The sequence below is a fragment of the Rhinolophus sinicus genome, chromosome 10, assembly GCF_057876585.1.
Source record: "Rhinolophus sinicus isolate RSI-liver-muscle chromosome 10, RSI-T2T, whole genome shotgun sequence".
Lineage (NCBI taxonomy): Eukaryota > Metazoa > Chordata > Mammalia > Chiroptera > Rhinolophidae > Rhinolophus > Rhinolophus sinicus.
Window position 1 is genome coordinate 14,667,812 of NC_142510.1, and position 17,956 is coordinate 14,685,767.

The window sequence follows — 17,956 nt, forward strand, 5'->3', positions numbered from 1 at the left end:
GGGTGTCCCGGGAAGGCAGGTGCTGCCACCAGGGAACCTGCCAGGGCAGTGGTACCAGTGCCCAAGGCTGCCCCTGCTGCAACATCACAAGTGGTGTGTTTTCATGTTTTATTGTAAAGCAACAAAAACGTATTTATACTCCCATATCTCTGAACATCTGAATTCTGTGCCCCGTGTCCTCCATACCAGGCCAGGTAGGGGTGAGCAGAGTGCCTCAGGTCCTTGCCCGTGCCCCAGCCCAGCCCAGCGGAACCCTAGAGGTGCCAACGCTAGACGATGACAGTCTGCACCTCGAGCTGGCCCTCTGGCGAGGAGATGACCAGCTCGCCTGTGTGCTCCAGGATCTCAATGTCCTCCGATGAAACCATGGTCACGGTGGCCTGCTCGGCGCCATTTGCACCTGCACGGGCCGTGAGCACAGTGCCCTCGCTGATGGCCGAGGCCAGCGTCATGGCCACCTGCTCCGTCAGGCTCTCAGGGGTGGCGATGGTGATGGTGTCGGCGGCAGCCGCCTCCGGACCCAGCCCTGCCTCCTGGTCCATGGTCACGTTCTGCACGATGATCTGGTGGCCCGCGCTGGCCTGGTGCACGATTTGCTGCACCACCTTCATGATGTGGCTGTCCACCTGTGGGGGGCTCACAGCTCAGCCCACAGTGTGGGGGAGGGTGCCGGGCTGCCCTGCCCCATCCTCCCCAGCCCCTCACCTCTGTCTGGGTGCCCTCAATGATCTCTGTGGCTTCACTTATCTCGGTGTCGTCCTCGGTGGCCTGGACAGAGAGTCAGAGGTCAGCCTTGCCGGCCCCGGGGCCCCAGCCCAGTCCCAGCGGCCCCAAAGCCACCTCAATGATGTACTCCTGGGTGTCGGCCACCACGGATGAGAACTCGACCAACACCGTGTGCGGGTCCTCGGCGAGGACGGTGGTGGCTGCTGTGGGGCTCTCCTCAGACACTAGCAGCTCCTCCACCTCCAGCAGGCAGCCCCCTGTGGTGGGGGGGGGGTTGGTCAGGGCTGGGCAGGGCTGGCGGCCTGTCCTCCCTCGCCCCCTCCCACCAGCCCCAACCTTTGGTGCGCAGGTGCCGGTTGAGCGTGCCATGCTCAGCGAAGCCACGGCCACACTTGTAGCACTTGAAGGGCTTCTCGCCCGTGTGGTGCCGCACGTGCCGCACGAGTGAGCCCTTCTCCCGAAAGCCTCGGCTGCAGAACGGGCACACGTGCGGCTTCTCCTCCAGGTGTGTCCGGAAGTGCACCTGCTGGGCATTCTGGGGAGACCCACCATCAGGGCCATCCTGGCCTCAGCCACGACTCAGGCTGCCCTCTGGCACCAGGGAGGGGGCAGGATTCATGGGCCGAGGGGAGGGGCCAGGCTGGGGACAAGGGGGTGACGAGGGAGAGCTGGGGCAGGAATGGGATGAATCTGGCCCAGGGCGAGGGTCAGTGGGTGGGGGAATCACAGGCCAGGAGCCAGGGCCAAAGGGCCCACCTTGGTCTTGTAGCGCTTGCCGCACTCAGGACAGGGGTAGGGTCGCTCATCGGAGTGGACGCGCCGGTGGCCACGGACGTGGGCAATGGTCTTGTAGAGCTTCCCACAGTCCCCACAGCGGAAGCGGCGCTCGTGCACATGCACTTTCTGGTGCTTCTTGAGCAGGTAGGCTTTGGGGAAGGCCTTGCCACACTGTGCACATGTGAACAGCTTCGGCCCTGAGGCCGCACGCATCATCAAGCCAGGCCTACCACCACCCCAAGGGCCCCACCCTAACAGCCTGCTGCCTGCCCACTGCCCAAGGAGGCATCCGGTCACCCACAGGCCATCCACTGCCCAGCGGCCCACCCTCTTGCCACCCACCTGCGTGGCCCCTTTTGTGGGCCTCCAGGGTAGCCGCCGTTGGGAAGGTCTCACTGCACTGAGGGCACAGGTGCGTCCTGGGCACAGCTGAGGCCTCAGTGGCCACCTGCTGGGAGACCACAGCACACCTCCAGAACCCACTGCAGCCTGCGCCCCAGCAGCACCAAGGAAAGACCCAAAGCACTGCCACCTTGGCAGGCTCTCCATCTCGGGCCCAGGGGTAAATGGTTCAGGGGCCAAAGTCACTGCAGAAAGTGACCACAGGGAGAACAGCGAGGACGCCAGAGGCCAGGCCAGCGTACACCTGAGGTTCAGCACCCAGAAAGGGGCACACCAGCAACACAGACACCTACTGTCTCCACCTGCTCCACCTCCAGCAGTGGCAGTTCTGGGGGACCGTCTCCCAGGGGCTGGGGACTGGACGTGGCAGGAGGGGCTGGCTCCAGGGTCCCTTCCTCCCCAGAGACCCGCTCAAGAACAATGCCCGAGTTCTGCATGGCCTGGTGCAGCAAGTTCTCCCGACCGTCCTCACTGGAACAGGCAAGCTCCTCAGGGCCTGGGGGCTGCGGAGGCAGACAGAGGGAGGTTGGCCAGGTGGCGTGGCACATGGGACCCACCTGTACCCACCACATAGGGCAGACCCAAGCAGCCTAGGACCACTGCGCACACCCCACATCCTCACTCAGGAATGGCCCCTGGAGGCCCATGGCCCGGTTAATGCACCCCTCCCTGCCCCCTGGCAGCCACTGGTCTCCCGTCCGCCCTGCAACCAGACGAGCAGCAGGAAGGCAGGCCCAGGTCAGTCCGGTTCCCACTGGAGCCAGTGCCCAGGACAGAGCCTGACACTGAGCAGAGAGGCCATTCCCCCAGCCAGCCCCCACCTCCGGGGCCAGGGCTTTCATGCCCAGGGGAAGCTCTTGCATCTGGACATGGACTTCGTGTATGACGGTGCCCTTGGCATCTGTCACCAGGTGAATCACGGGCGATGTCTCCATGGACTCGCCTGTCGCCGATGACGATGTAACGGTCCCCACGGTGGAGGCACCAGACCCTTTAAGGCAGAACCAAGAGAGTCCTTGAAGAAAATCCTCTGACCCGGCAGCTCCAGGGCTGGGCCAGGGAGCCCACACCACGCTGACCTGCAGGCGTGTCCTCTTTACCGACCACCACATCCTTGCTCATGCTGAAGCGGATTTTTTCTGTGCATGGGGTAAGAGACTTGAGGTGCCTGGTCAGCGCACCCGACTCCCGGAAGCTCTTCCCACACTTGGCACACTTATAGGGGCGCTCATCTATAGAGAGAATGGAGTCAGCCTCAGGTGTGGAAGGCACAGCCTCGCCCCCCGACCCCCCCCCCCCCCGCCAGGAGGCAGGGGTGCCCCAGGTCGCTCACCTGTGTGGCGCCGGTGGTGCCGGATGAGTGAGCCCTTGGTCCGGAAGGAGGCCCCGCACAGCTTGCACTCGTGGTCCTTGCGACTGCTGTGGGTGACCATGTGGGCCTTGAGGATGCTGCCCTGTGGGAGGAGGGGAGGGCAGCGTGGCTCAGGAACCTCCCTGGGCACAAAGCCTGGCCCCCTTAGCTGGCACAGCCCGAGGTTGCGGGCTCACCGTCTTAAAGGTCTTGTGACATAGCTCACACACGTAGCGGCCATCCTTGTTCACCAGCAGCTTGACCTGCGCCTGCTCACCTTGCCCAGCCAGCCCGGGCCCCTGGCGGTCAGGGCTGCCTAGGGCCTCTGCCATCTCGCTGTCGCCTGCCTCTGCCTCAGCAGCCACAATGACCTCTTTGATGTGTCCACTGCCTAAAGAGAAGTGGGTCAGCCTGAGCCTTGGGATACTGAGGGCCCTGCGGCTTCCTGGTATCCCAGACCAGGGACGCTGCTGGCGGAACAGTGGAGCTGCCCAGAGAAGCTCCAGGCCGCCAGTGTGTGTCCAATGGGGAAACCACTGCGAGCAGATGCCCCTTCCCCTAAGCCAAGAGGAGCACAGGACTAGAGGGGTCCTGCCACCTCTAAGGGGAACAGAGAGCTTGGCGCAAAGGCAGCAGACAGGCCAGCCCATCTCTGCCATCTGGCCTGCTCGCTGCCCCGGCTCACGCACTCGTAAGGAGGAAATGCCTCCAGGGTGGCCCTCTGGCATCTGTTTTGAAGCAGGCAGGCGAAGGACCTGGCCTGGGAGAGTGAATGCTCCAGACACCTGGGACAGCCTGAGGAAGGAAGCTAGGCTTTTGCACCTCCTGCGGGTATTGAAGAAATCTGACAATGTGCAAAGCCAAGTTGTAAACACACTTCACAATTTCTGCTCATAAAAATGACAGTGGGAAATGCTTGTGAAGCCACTGTTTAGAAGACTTCTCCATCATGATGGCACTGTGTTTTGACAAGCCATTCTCTCCAAACAGAATGGAAGCGCTTGACTCAGAAACAATTCAGGGCATCTCTCATCTGGGCTCTGACTGGCACGTCTGACACTTTATCTTTCCTCCACCCCAGCAGAGACCTTACAAAAGGACAGGCACAGCAGACCAAGGGGTCAGGGAAGGGGGAACAAGCAAAATCCAAGTTTGTTTCCCGAGAAGAGACAGGAGTGGGTATCCAGCCCCCATGCAGTCCCAGCAGCCCCCACTGACCATGTCCCCCAGCCCAGGGAGGAGACAGAACCCCCAGCCCTAGGACACTGGCAACTGGTGGTTTAGGACTCTGGCCGACCCTGGACCACTGAGCAGTTAACACCACGGGCACATTTGGGGCACCCAGGATGCCTGCAAAGGGGGCAACTTCCAAGGGTATGAAAGAAGCAGAGGTGCCTGAGAGGAGCCCTCACAGCTGCTGAGCCACAGATGTGGGCTGCGGGCCAGGTGGAGGTGGGGGGGGTGGGAAGGGGTCTGGAGCCCGTGGCTGCAACCCAAACCCAGGAAACCTGCTTTCCTGTATGACACCACCTACCCCAGAAACCAAACGCCACGCCAGGGCTGGAGCACGGCCCCACCTCCCACATGACAACATTCCTATCCCAGAGTGGCACCAGGTGAACATCCGTCCACAGGAATGTCAGGGGGAAAGACAACATGGAGATAAGGACAGGTGTCCAGATGCCTCCCTGAGGTGGGACCTTGGCAGAAAAGCCTGCTCTGAGGTTCCCCTCCCCCACGCTTCCTCCACCTCTGCTTCCTGCCCCAGCTGGTCCCAAGGGTTTCCCAAGGCCAAGTTCTACCTGTTGCCCCAAACTGCTTCCTGTCCATCTGCCCAGCCCACTCACACACCTGCCAAGGCCAGTGCCCAGCAGGTGCCCCAGGTAACCACCGTTCCCTTCCCAACCTCCCAGGGCATCAGGCCCAACGCAGCCGCCCTCCACTGCTGTGCGCACACCCAGCCCCCGGCTCCCTCCACCTGCCCCAGCCCCGGGGTGTCCTTTGGATGCCCCCACCCCACGCAAGCTGGCCTATCCCCAATTAATGAATGTGTGACCCCATCCAGACCTTTCAACATCCCCTCCCCTACTGCACATCAGGAGGCACTTTAACTTTAAAAACACCATCAAAGAAGCTGACTTGGCGTTGTATGCTCATAAAAGCCTTGTGAGAATTAGGGCAGGAGTTGCCACATGTGAGGGAGTAAGCACTGGGGAGGTGAAGGCCAAGGGCAGAGAGCAGGTCAGGGCCAAGCTGGAGGAGCAGGTGCATCCCATAATACCCCACCCTGACCCTCCAGAGCCAACTGTGGGGCAGGGAACAGGAAGCTGGGGGATGGCAGAAGTGGGGAAGATTCCAGAAGGACCAGGTCAGAAGCAGTCTAGGGAAGCAGCACACAGTGAGGACTCCCCAAGGCCCCGGCGTACCCTAGGGCTGCCCAAGGCCACAGGCCAGGTGCTTCCCCTTTGCTAGCGGGGCCGAGCCTGGTGCCCAAAGCCCGCTCTTCCTGCGGTCCTGCCTGCGGAAGGTACGCACGAGGCCTCAGGCCCTCCTAGGCCAGGCTCTGATCTCGGGAGAGCAGAGGGGCATGGGCAGCAGAGGTCCCCAGCCTCCAGCCCGGAGCACAGATGGCCACCAGGTCAGCGACACCTCACCGTTGAGAGCCACCAGTAGACAGCTCCAGTGGGGCCGTGCCAGCTTACCAACGATCTCGGGTGTGTGGCTGATGTCTGCCGTTAGAGCAGCTGTCTCTACAACGATGTGGGCCACAGTGATGGGCTCCTCTGGGCCTGCTGCTGCCGGGACCACCTACCAATGCGGGACAAGGGACAGAGGGGACTCATCTGGAGGGCTCCAGAGCTGCCTTGGCTTGGTGAGCACGGGCTTGGGTTTCTGTCCATGCAGGATGGCTGGGGGTGGGGGCTCTCAGCTTCGCCAACAGAACCATTCTGAACCCAACTCCCAGCCTGGCCCAGGGGGTCAGCCCCATCACCCTAATGCCTCTGGTTACTGGGGAGCACAGAGCACCAAGCACCCATGGGAAGGACTCCAGGAGGAAGTGACGAGAGCTCCAGCACCTAAACCCACCAGCCCCAACCAGGAGTCAGGCACAAGGGCCTGGGGGTGTGGGGCTGGGGACATTCTTGGAGGAGAGGGTCAGAGTGAGACAACTCTGGGCCCACTGTGCTCTGGGCCGCTCCCTGTGGTGACCTGAGGCAAATGACTTCTCTCAGAGCCACCTTTCCCACTTCTCTGCAGGAAGGGTGACAAGCGTGCCCAGCATGCAGGGGCGCTATGGACCTTCACTGTGTGGGAACAGCCCCGGGCATGCACGGGGCCCAGCAAAGTCGGCCCTTTTTAAGACATGGTGGTGAGACCCATAAAGCCACGCTCTGTGGGATCCCCAGGAACTGTGTGTATAGGACAAGAGACAGGCCCAAAGGACAAAAGCCACCATGATACTCCTGAACCAGGACAGACCCCTGGGCTCCAAGAAAGGAGGGCCCCCGGGCCCCCACTGCACAGACCTTGGCCAGAGGTTGCCGATGAGGCTGGGCCATCCAGGAAACCCCAGAGTACCACCAGGCCCTTGGTGGCAGGGCCAGACCCTCCCTCACCCACAACCAGAGGCTTGTCCTCTGCCTGCCCCCATGTCACAGGGAAGCCGCTGCACAGGTCTGTGCCAGCACGCCACCTCCTCCTCCTCCTGCTATCACGTGAGCCCAAGGAGGGGGGTCAGCACATGCGTCTGCGTGTGTGTGTTCGCAGGTGGGGGGGCTCACCTCCTGGCCCAGCAGCGCAGCCGCCGCAGGGGTGGCAGGCAGGGTCTCCTGAGAAGCCCGCTGACAGACCTTCTGGAGCTTGTGCTGAACGAAGTCCTCCAGGGCGGTGAACTCCGCCTGGCAGCGGCCACATCTGTGCACGTCGTCCTCATCTGTAACTAGCCTGCAGTTAGTGGGGCTTGGCAGGGCCTCCAGCCCCAGGCCAAATCCACGCCGAGGGTGGCATCAGAACCAGAGGCCCCTTCCCCGGCCCTCCCAGACGGGCTGGGAACACTCTTAGGGGCCCGGGTACCCGGGTACCAGGCCTCATCCTCTGGAGGTCTGCAGAGGTGGCACCCACCCCAGGGAGAGGAGCAACAGCAGGAGGTGGCCCTAACCATACACTCAGGCTGCAGGGATCCACTGAGACTGTAGTGCCCAAAGCCCCCACTTCAGAGAGAGGGGGAGGGAGACCCAGGGAGCTGCTAGGAGGCAGAGGGATTTGCCCAAGCTGGTTTGGGGACAATGCAGGACCAGGGTTTATGAGGTTTGCATGTGCCCTGGCACCTCAGTGACCATGTCTGGGTCTGTTTCCTCATCTGTAAAATGGGCTGACCCAGTGCACGTGTGCAGAATACAGTGGGGGGAGAAGGATACTGGTGCCCACAGGGCTCTGACTGAGAGGCCAGCCCTTGACAAACACAGGAGAGCAGGCGCCCTGACCCATGACCACTCTTTTCTCACTTAGTGCTTCCTTGGTTCCAAACAGGCAGCACCTCCCTGCTCTGCTGTAGATGCTGAAGGTAGAACTTTTCAGAGGGGCTCCACGACTCAGGACCATCGCACCTGAGCCCCTCCCTATCCGGGCTGACTAGCCAGTGTCTGCCCCACGTCCTGCAGGAGAGACCTCCTGCTCACTGAATCCCTACCACATACATGCCAGGCACCTCACAAATCCTGCCAGCACCCTGGGGAGAGGCAGAGGACTATTCCCACTCAAGAAAAACAACTTGAGACTCAAAGCCACCCAACTGGTGAGCGCTGGGGTCAGAACCTGAACGTGCGAGTCTAATCTAGAGGCCCTGCTGTTTAGACAAAAGGGTGGGGAGGTGTTCCTTCTGCTTCCATAAACGCCCGCCAGTTCCCACCACCTCACATGCAGTCCTACACCAAGGTCAAACCCAGACCTAGCACACAGAAGGGGCATGGTAAATGTCTGTTGAATTAATGAGCAAACAAAGAGCCAAACCATAGCCATGACTCTCCCACAGGCCACCTGACAGAGGGCAGTCCCTTTCAAGATGGCTCACAGTCACAAGCCAAGCACTGAAGTGTCCACCCCCTTCTTAACCCTCCCAGCCCATTCATTGAGTCTGAGTTGCCGCTCAGACTCAGGTTGTGGCAGCTGAAGATACTCTTACCACAGAAGGGGACACACCCAGCCCATGTGACACTGAGATAAGCCATGGGCAAGCCTAGCAACCTCCAAAGAGACCCTTCTTCAGGTTGGCCCTGCCCCCAGTGGCACTGCCCCTCCTGAACCTGGAGCAAGAAAAAAATGTACCGAGAACGTGACTGTTGTGGGGACAAAGACCACCACCCCAATATCAAGCCAATGCCCTCCTGTCTGGCCCAGTCTACAGCCTCATGACACAAGCTCGGAGGGCAGAGACCCAAGTTCTATCTCCAAAGTTATCAGTGTCCCTGTGAATGAGCCCTCAGTGTGTCCCAGCACTGTTCTCATCGATTTACATACATGCTGTATTGTCATCCTCACCACCGTTCTATGAGGTGGCAGAACCCAGAAGTTAAAGGGGTGTGCTGAGGGGTCACAGTCTTGACATCACCTAATCCATTTCTAGGTGACCTGGTCACTTTCACATTTTTTAACCTCAATACTCCTCATCCACAAAGTGGGAATAATAATAACAGTAGCATCCGGGGTTGGTTTGAGGATGAAAACATCTAATGCAGGTAAGTGGTCGACACATGATTATCAGCGGCAGGATCCCCATTTTGTAATGGGAAACGGAGGCTCAGAGGCGTATGTGGTCACCTGCTCAGCATCAAATAGCTAGACAGTGGCAGGTCTGGGACAGAACCTGCAGGCTGGCTGCAGTGCACCAGCTCTCCTCCCCAGGGGCCAGCCCAGAGCTTGGAGAAACCCGAGGCCCCGTCCTCCTGGCGCCCCCAGCCACACCCACCCTCGCCAGGGCCCTAGCGGCCTGTCAGGTGCAGTGGGAGGGGGCCCAGAGAAGGGCAGGGCCGTGACCAACCATGGAAGCAGACGGGGGCCGGGCTCGGGGCTGAGAGGGCAGGGCTGGCAGTGGAGGCAATCGTGGAGGTCTACACGGACAGCCCCAGCGGCTTGGGCATCTGTGAATGAGCACTGGAGCCCACGGGGGTCACGGGCGCCCCACAGGAGAGGCCCGAGGGTCAGAGGAAACCGGGGACTCGTGGAGGGCTTTGAGGGGTGCCCTGTGGACCTGGAAGGTCCGCAAGGAATCCGGGTCTGGGAGAGTGTGACGCGCCCGCAGCTCAGGCCAGCCGAGCTTCTGCCAGCTCCGGCTGAGCCGTCCCCACACTGGCCGCGCCCCGCCCGGTCCGGCCCTGTTACCTTCCTCGCTAAAGGACGCGGGGAGGCCGAGGAAGCTGCCAGGGGCCAAGGCTGCCGCTGCCGCCGCGACCCCGCCCTCGCCCGCTTCCCGCCTGGCTTCGGCCCGGGCTTCTGCCGTATGCGCGGCCGTCACCCGCACTGCCATCGCGCCTTCCATGTCGCAACGCGCCGCAGGAAGATGGCGGATTTACGACCGTGTCGTCATAACAACGGGCCGCGCCAAGGCTTGCGAGAGAGGACGAAGAGCGGAGGATGGAGGGGCAGGGCCATGGTGAGTTTGATGGACAGGTGGTGAAGGGAAGCCGGAGGGTGTGGCCTGGAGCCGCGGAGGCGGGGCCACACTCACCCAGAGCGATGATGGGGCGGGGCTTTTGAGTGGCGTGGTTACGGTGGAGAGGACTGACAGGCGGTGGTGCGGGTCCAGGGAAGGGCCTGCGGGGCGTAACTTAGCGCGGCGAGGGCGTGACCATGCCCCCGAAACGGAGTGCTGAGGCGGGGCCAGGAAAGGGCTGGGTTCCAGCTTCCCGAACCTGAGAGCGGGAGCAAAGTGCAAAGGGTACGGGTGGTGTAACTAGGCCAGCCCTGAGCGGGTGCTGCGGCTGCGGGCGCCCCACCGGGATCTGAGCTGGAGAGGGCCGGCTGCGGAAACACTGCCCCAACTCAAACCGGTAGTGTGGTGCTCTCCGTCCCCAGACCCACTCAGGTTCAGAACATCCCTTGATGATTGCCTGGGTCATGGGAAAAGAACCGGGTTTGGGATGGCTCACAGGTAGCTTTACTAAGCCTTTTATTATTTTGTATATTTTTTAAGTTGTGATAAATACACGTCAAGTTTGTCATTAGTGACGTGTAGTACGTTCACAATGTTGTGCAACCGTCACTACCATCTAGTTTCGGGACATTGTGGTCGTTCCAAAAGAACACCTGTACCCATTAGCAGTCGCTCCCCATTCTCCCTTTACCCCAGCCCCTGGCAACCACTTTTTGTCTCTGAATTTACCTTTTATGGATGTTTCATACAAACAAACACACATGTGGTTTTTGCATCTGGCTTCTTTTCGTTTAGCATAATGTTTTCGAGGTTCATCCAGGTTTTAGCATGTATCAGTACTTCATTGCTTTTTATGGCTGAATAATATTCCATTATATGGCTAGGTCACCATTCATTTCATTACAGGTGGGTACTTTCCACCTTTTCTACTGCTGTGAATAGTGCTGCCATGAACATGCTCAGACAAGTTCCTTTTATTCCTAAGGTAATATTTAATTAGCTCTTTCAAGCTAAGTGCTTTACAGGATTTTCTCATTTAAGACACCAATTATCCTCACTTTGAAGAGGAAGAAACTGAGGCAAAGAACTGATAGGACACTTTCCCAAGGGCAGACTGGAGAGTAACCCAGGTCTTTCCAGAGCCATGGGCTGGAAACGCACAGGGCTTGCTCTTCTGGCTTAGTTATTTTCTGTGGCCTAGCCGAATGCTGGATGCCAGAAACTCAAATGGATCAGACCTGGTCCCCTCCAGGAAGTCCAATCTGCTTGGAAGAGGGCCCAGACAGAGAGTGGGCAGCTCTGCCCTGGGAAGGGACCGAGCAGAGATTGTCTCCATGTTGGGGCTGCCCAGCTGGGAAACTGAGGACCCTTGACCTGGCAGGAGCTGGGATGTGTGAAGCACAGGTGAGATGACTGGAGGTCAGACTAGGATAACAATGGGGCTGCTTTCTGTAGGCTGCTTGCTCACCATTGCAGGATATTAAGCAGAGGAAGTGACAGTCAGCGTTTCAGAGGTATTGCTCTGACTGCCGTGCAGGAAAAGGACCTCAGGGCCACAACAGAGGCAGGAAGATCCAGGATGGATGGTCTCTAAGAGGGACAAAAGGAAGGAGGAGCAGTTGGTGGCTTGCGGAGCACATGGGAGCTAGGGGGCTTCTGGGAAGGGAGGCCGAGGAGGATACCTCACTTGCAGATGTGCTGAGGAGTGATGGGGAAGACAGCATCAGAGACACAGATGTGGCCCCCCAGAGGACTGGAGTGGGGAGGATTTCAAGGGCAGGACAGCTTGATTGTGGGTGGACATGAGGAGAAGCTGGCCCAGGGAGACAGAGAGTCTGCCCTGCTGTGTGCTCAAGACCCTGTGGAACAGAGTTGCTAGGGGCAGGCCATGGCTCCTGCTTGATTACTCCCTGGGGGTCAGAAAAGGGCATCCTGACTGGTGAATTCTGGGCCCTGCCTCCATGGAGCCCAGGCAAACCAGCAGACACAGGAGTGAACTGGCATAAGGTTACTGGAAGGAAGAATGGCCAGGGACAGGCAGGGAGACCAGACTCCTCCCTCCCCCAGATGGCCTCCTTTTTTGCCCTGCCCCCAGCGTGGGTTCCAACTGCACACTATGTATTTTATAGTTGATACTGTGTTGACTTTCTGTGGCCAGAGCCTGACAGGAACTCCATCATCTTTTGTGATGGCTGCTCAATCTCCATTCCTTGGGTGAACTTTTATTTAACCAATCCTATGCTGAAAAATATTTAGGTTGTATCCAAATCTTTTTGCCACTTGAGTCTTTTTTCAGTAACCCTACTTTTTTGCTTAGCTCATCTGAAGTGATAACATCTGTGACAACTCAGATTCAATGGCTACTTGTATTTCCTAATACAATTTAAATACATGAAATGCTATTAAGATTAAATAGTGTCATTCTTGTACCACCTACATCCATGCCCCATTCTACTTGCACTACAGCTTCCACACTTGGGGGCGACCCTGGCTCCATCCATTTGCAAGTAAAAACTGAGCACCTACTGTGTGCAGGGCACTTCACCCAAGGTCAGTTCCCCCCTGTCATTTCCCTGTCATCTCCAGGACCTTGTCCTCTGTCTCAAGACTGACCATTCCACCTCTCCCACTATGCCGGCTCAATCCCTACAACCTACAAGAGCTGTTAAACCAAACAGTTGCAGTTTTGGGGTCAGCTGAGTTTAATCCCAACTCTGTGTTGTCCAGCTGGTGACTCTCCGTGGTTCAGTTTTCTAATCTATAAATAGGGATACTAATAGCCCCTGCCTCTCAGGGCTGTCCTGTGATTCCAAAAAGGTAATGCAGGTAAGCAGCAGCACTCCGTGCCTAGATGTTTACTGAGCGCACAGTAAACCAAGGCAACCTGGCAAGTATTGTACAAACCAGCCCATGGCTGGACAGCAGCAGTGTTTCCCATTCTGGTTAGTGTACCATATACACTAGATGTTTCTGAGAGGTTAAAGCAGGGTTTGTGATCTTCTGTCAAATCCAGTTCTTTCCAGGGTCAGCTATACCACCAAAACTGAGTGGGAAGACACAGGGAGGGAAGTGCTCCCCTCTTGGGTGGTGGGTGCGCCAGGCAGGAACACGCTGCATGACCTGCCCTTGTGGGCCATGGCCATGTCTTTCAGGCATTCCCAGGCCAGCAGAGACCAACAGAAACAGGCTGTATGTAAACAAGCAGGGCCCTCCGGGAACCGAGGTCCCTGGCTTTACCTCATGGGCTTGAAGGTGGAGGTCTAGAGAAAACTTTATGGAGACCTGGGGATCAAGAGAGAGAGCAGGGGTTTGACACACTAGGGTTTAGGGATCTGTATCACCTGGCACACAGGAGACTCTCAGGACACTGGGGCCGGTTATTGTTCTGCCAATTAGCCCTATAGAAAGTAATAACGATAAACATACACCTACCCTATGAACCTGCAATTCCACTCCTAAGTATATACTGAAAAGAAATGAATGCCTATGTCCACAAGTGAGTGTAGGAACAAGAACATTCATAGTGGGCATTATTTACAGTAGCTCCAAAGTGCAAACAACCCAAATGTCCATCAACTAGAGAACAGATCAACAGGGATATATTCTTACAATGGCCCAGGTGTCAATGAAAACAAAAGCGGCAAGAAAGTTGCATTCCAGACATATTAATCCAAAGAAGCAAGACCCGAAGATTACACACAGTAAGAGCCTGTTTTTAAGATGGTCTAGAACAGCCACAAGAGGCTGACTCATTCCATGGTGACAGAAGTCAGAAGTGGTTGGGGGAGGGGTATCTGCTATTGACTGAATCGGGATGTGAGGGAACATTCTGGAGTGATGGAAATATACTATATGTTGAACTGAGTTGTGTTTACACAGGTGTATAGATATGTAAAAATTCCATCAAGCTGCACACCTAAGATTTATACACTTTATATTACTCAATAAAAGGTAACAATAACCTAATAATGATGTTAATAGCGACCAATTATTGAGTGCTGTGTTCTAAGTAGCGTCCTTCTCTTAGACCCTAAGCCCAGTGCCTTGTAGTTACTCGTTCACAAGACCACTAAGGCACAGGGAAGGCATTTTTGCAAAGATCTGGCAATTAGAACGCAAGGCTTGTTGAGTTGCTGCCCGGGTTGGCTCCCTGGACTGGCCATAATTGGTCGGCGCGCTGATACGAGTCCGGACCCTGTCCAGGGCGGAGGGCACAGTCCGGCGCCACCCAGGCAAAGGCGAGGACGTGACCCCCGCCCAAGGAGACGGCGCCTCCGCCCCACTGTGCTCCCGCGCAGAACTCCGCCCGCAAGGCGGAGGGAAGCGAGCCAATCAGCAGCCGTGCAGGCCCGAGGTCACTCGATTTTGGGCCTCCGTCACCTAGTCTGACCACGCGCCTCCAATCGGCGAGCTGCGCCCCCTACGTCCGCTCTCCGGCTCCTCCGCAGCGTTTCCGCAGCGAGCGCTCCACTCCGAATGCCGGTTGGCTCCTTGCCAGCCAATCACCGGGGATCCGCTGTCCCTATAGCCAATGGCTGCCCTCCTCCCTGTGCTGGACAGCGGCAGTTGGCGCTAAGCTCCGGCAGCCCGAAGGAGCCGGGGACGGATTGGCGCAGGCGGCGTACAATGGGCGGTGCGCGCGAGACGTGGAGCCAATGAGCGCGGCGGGGGCGGGGCGGGCGTGGCGGCGGGCGGCTGCGAGGAGAGGCCGGTGGTGGCGGCGGCCGGCGGCGGCGGCGGCGGCGGCGGCGGTAGTGGCCCGTGGCGGTGGCGGCCGGCAGCGGGCGACCATGGCGGAGGCCGGCGGCGACGACGCCCGCTGCGTGCGGCTAAGCGCCGAGCGGGCCCAGACGCTGCTGGCCGAGGTGGACACGCTGCTGTTTGACTGCGATGGGGTGCTGTGGCGCGGCGAAACAGCCGTACCCGGCGCGCCCGAGGCCCTGACGGCTCTGCGGACTCGCGGCAAGCGCCTCGGCTTCATCACCAACAACAGCAGCAAGACCCGCGAGGCCTACGCCGAGAAGCTGCAGCGCCTGGGTTTCGGCGGCCCGGCGGGATCAGGCACCGGCCTCGAGGTCTTTGGCACGGCCTACTGCACCGCGCTCTACCTGCGGCAGCGCCTGGCCGGCGCGCGGGCCCCTAAGGCCTATGTGCTGGGCAGCGCGGCCTTGGCAACGGAGCTGGAGGCCGTGGGCATCACTAGCGTGGGCGTGGGGCCTGAGCCCCTACAGGGCGATGGCCCCGACGCCTGGCTGGACGCACCGCTGGAGCCCGATGTGCGCGCCGTCGTGGTGGGGTTCGACCCGCACTTCAGCTACATGAAGCTCACCAAGGCCCTGCGTTACCTACAGCAGCCCGGCTGTCTGCTCGTGGGCACCAACATGGACAACCGGCTCCCGCTCGAGAATGACCGCTTCATCGCGGGTCTGTGCGCCCCCGGGGCGGGAGGCTGGAGGGCGGGCGGCGGGCCCCTCCGGTCCTCTGACCCCGGGCGCTCTCCTCCCCCCTCTTCTCCTCTTCCTCCGCCCCGCAGGTACGGGCTGTCTGGTCCGAGCCGTGGAGATGGCCGCCCAGCGCCAGGCTGACATCATAGGGAAGCCCAGCCGCTTCATTTTCGACTGCGTGTCCCAGGAATACGGCATCAATCCGGAGCGCACCGTCATGGTGGGAGATCGCCTGGACACAGACATCCTCCTGGGTGTCACCTGTGGCCTGAAGACCATCCTGACCCTCACCGGAGTTTCCACTCTAGGGGATGTGAAGAGTAATCAGGAAAGTGACTGCGTGTCCAAGAGGAAAATGGTCCCTGATTTCTATGTTGACAGCATAGCCGACCTTTTGCCAGCCCTTCAAGGTTAAAGAATTAGCGTCTTTAATCTACCGAATAAAAAAAAAATTAATCACTTAACCAAATTAATAGGTGGGGCTCAAGCATCTGCTCAGCTAGGTGGCTTTAAAGAGTACGCTTGGAGTTTTAAGCAATGGCACTAGTTGTTAACCTTGTAAGTAAATATCTGGGGGGCGATTTTCTTACAGATGTTTATATCTTAAGATGCACTTTTAAGCTTGGAGGGCATTGTGGGGGTCCTGGGCCTTGGTTGCTGTTGGCAAGAGCAAGATTCAGATAACCTCAGGGCTTGCTGATGGGACTGAGGCGGGTCTAGAGGGGGTCCCATATTTTACTGAAAATTTCATTCAGGGATCAAGCCCCTTTGCAAGGCAAAGGGGGGAAGGAGGGGCTGATTATTTTGACTGTTGTGAGAAACTTGTACAAACCGACCCCAGGGCCCCATGGGTGTGGTAGTCAGCAGAGGAGCCGGCTGCTGCGTCCCACCCAGCTCCACCTGCAGCACGGGAGTGGAGGACGAGGCTGCTCCCTGGTGGTGTCTCCCTGTCCTTGGTCTGTGGGGCGTTGCCCTCACCACCACCCCACACTTCCTTAAAAAACCACTCTGATGTCACAATTGTCTGTTCTGTTTCAAAAGCCCAGGACTGCAGCTCCTCATACGTGGTTGCACAGTTCTGTCAACTCAGTCCAGCTACACCTTGGCTTTCTCAGTTGTGCATTTAAACCCAGGGGACCTGGACTGAGCATATTGTTGGCTGAATGGCCAGGAGGGCATGAGTGCCTTCACTGAACTTTGGGCTGCTGTGCAGGAAGCTCAGAGCAGTGTTGGTACCAAAAATTTTTTTTAGAACTTAGGAACAACTTTGTCAAGGATTGGAATTGAAACTGAAGTGTGTTGATTAATAGTTGTGCTCTGTCTCGTAGTGAAGTCTCTGCTCCATAGCCAGTACCATGGCTAAAGTCATGCTGGCCAAGGAATGCCTGTCACCCAGGGTGCCTCCTAGGTGGGGAAAGAAAGACGTGTTCCCAAGTCAGGAAGTCCTTTTACAGAGCATCCAATCTCTTCCTGTCCTCCCATACCCCCGATTGGAGTGGGGTTAGATGCCATTGGTCCATGAGGACAACTGTCTTGGCCCTGGAGTCCCTTGTCGGTGGCCAGCTGGAGGACTGGCAGGGTCCACCGGCTAATCAAGGGTTCTTGGCAGGGAGCCCTGGCCATTTCTGCCTGTTCCCTAAGTTGCTGACTTTTGGGAACAGGCCTGATAAGCAGACTCTCCAGCTGCACTTGTAGGGTAGAGGCAGGGAAGCTGTTCCGTTGGGCCGACTCCTTCCCAGTGCCTCGCCCTGCACCCCGTGGTGTCTGCCCACAGCCTTTGGCTTCTCTCCTAGTCCCGGGGTCGCAGCACTCCCTCACTCGTTCTCTAAGAGTTCTCAGAGCAATAAAGGGTATCCTGAGCCTTTAGCTCCACCCGGGCCTGGGGTAGTCTGGGGTTCAGACTATGCCGTGAGGCAACAACAGGGCAGCCAGCGCCTGTGAGGTTGGTGGTGCTGACGTTGGCTCTGCGAGGTCGGCTCAAGGTGGGTCCGGATATTGAGCAGGCCTATCAGGGCGTTGTCACCCACACCAGGAACACGCTGCAGGTGCGGCAGCCAGCAAGACCTCCCTCTTCTGCACCCCATTTCTGCCCCTATTGCACTGTGTGAACCCAAATGAATATTAAACTCTCCAACCCACGCTGACTGGTGTGCCTTGCTCTCGCCTTGACAGCAGCCTTCACCCAGAGGTTGCCACTGTCTAGCAGGGGCCGGGGTGGGAGGACTCAAAGTTGGCCATTCTGGGATTTCAGTTCCAGAGCTGGAAACCCAACTCCATTTCAGGCTCATTACAGAGAGGCAGGTTCAAAAGAACTAGGGAAAACGGCACCACCAGAGTAGGAAAGGACTGGAGGACACCCCTGTTGTGAAAGCTGATGAGAACACCCACATTGTGAAATCTGCCAGTGACCAGGGGGCCCTGACCTGCAATCAACATTGTCAATTGGCTGGAGATGCAAGCTAGGAGCCAGGGCTATGGCACAGACAAAGCCACACTGGGCAGGGCAGGGGCTGGTGGACATGAGGCCGACTTAACCATCTCCGGGTATGAGGGAAGTTCAAGTAGGCTGCCTGTACTTCAGCAGAGGCTCCTGAAAGCCATCATGGT

At 58.3% G+C, this 17,956-nt stretch overlaps 2 protein-coding genes across 5 annotated transcripts; one reads left to right on the forward strand and one right to left on the reverse strand.

Annotated features, from left to right (window-relative positions):
* Positions 1–94: 94 nt before the first annotated feature.
* E4F1 (E4F transcription factor 1) lies at positions 95–9,901 on the reverse strand. 4 transcript variants are annotated; one of them, XM_019713142.3, is made up of 14 exons: positions 9,635–9,901; positions 7,039–7,190; positions 5,959–6,064; positions 3,454–3,647; positions 3,239–3,359; positions 2,985–3,137; positions 2,727–2,896; positions 2,199–2,408; positions 1,846–1,951; positions 1,483–1,700; positions 1,063–1,261; positions 841–983; positions 706–768; positions 95–626 (listed from the first exon to the last, which is right to left on the reverse strand). In XM_019713142.3, exons 1-14 carry the CDS (start codon positions 9,789–9,791, stop codon positions 270–272), a joined length of 2,349 nt encoding a protein of 782 aa, XP_019568701.3. In that variant the 5' UTR covers positions 9,792–9,901; the 3' UTR covers positions 95–269. The 4 variants fall into 4 exon arrangements, with proteins under 4 accessions (XP_019568701.3, XP_019568700.3, XP_074178923.2 ...); XM_019713141.3 differs by having other exon boundaries at positions 1,846–1,954; XM_074322822.2 differs by lacking the exon at positions 5,959–6,064 and having other exon boundaries at positions 1,846–1,954; positions 9,635–9,777.
* A 4,644-nt stretch (positions 9,902–14,545) lies between these two features.
* PGP (phosphoglycolate phosphatase) lies at positions 14,546–17,488 on the forward strand. The gene is made up of 2 exons (XM_074322834.2): positions 14,546–15,329; positions 15,439–17,488. Exons 1-2 carry the CDS (start codon positions 14,561–14,563, stop codon positions 15,762–15,764), a joined length of 1,095 nt encoding a protein of 364 aa, XP_074178935.2. The 5' UTR covers positions 14,546–14,560; the 3' UTR covers positions 15,765–17,488.
* Positions 17,489–17,956: the final 468 nt, after the last annotated feature.

What these genes read in the sequence shown, in the direction of transcription:
- PGP (XM_074322834.2), top strand. Translation starts at nt 14,561, where the DNA reads ATGAGCGCGGCGGGGGCGGGGCGGGCGTGGCGGCGGGCGGCTGCGAGG. An exon ending in GAATGACCGCTTCATCGCGG is followed by an intron (nt 15,330 to 15,438) that starts GTCTGTGCGCCC and finishes TCCGCCCCGCAG; the next exon opens with GTACGGGCTGTCTGGTCCGA.
- E4F1 (XM_019713141.3), bottom strand. Translation starts at nt 9,791, where the DNA reads ATGGAAGGCGCGATGGCAGTGCGGGTGACGGCCGCGCATACGGCAGAA. An exon ending in GCACCACCGGCGCCACACAG is followed by an intron (nt 3,138 to 3,238) that starts GTGAGCGACCTG and finishes TTCTCTCTATAG; the next exon opens with ATGAGCGCCCCTATAAGTGT. An exon ending in AGGTGGAGCAGGTGGAGACA is followed by an intron (nt 1,955 to 2,198) that starts GTAGGTGTCTGT and finishes GTGGTCTCCCAG; the next exon opens with CAGGTGGCCACTGAGGCCTC.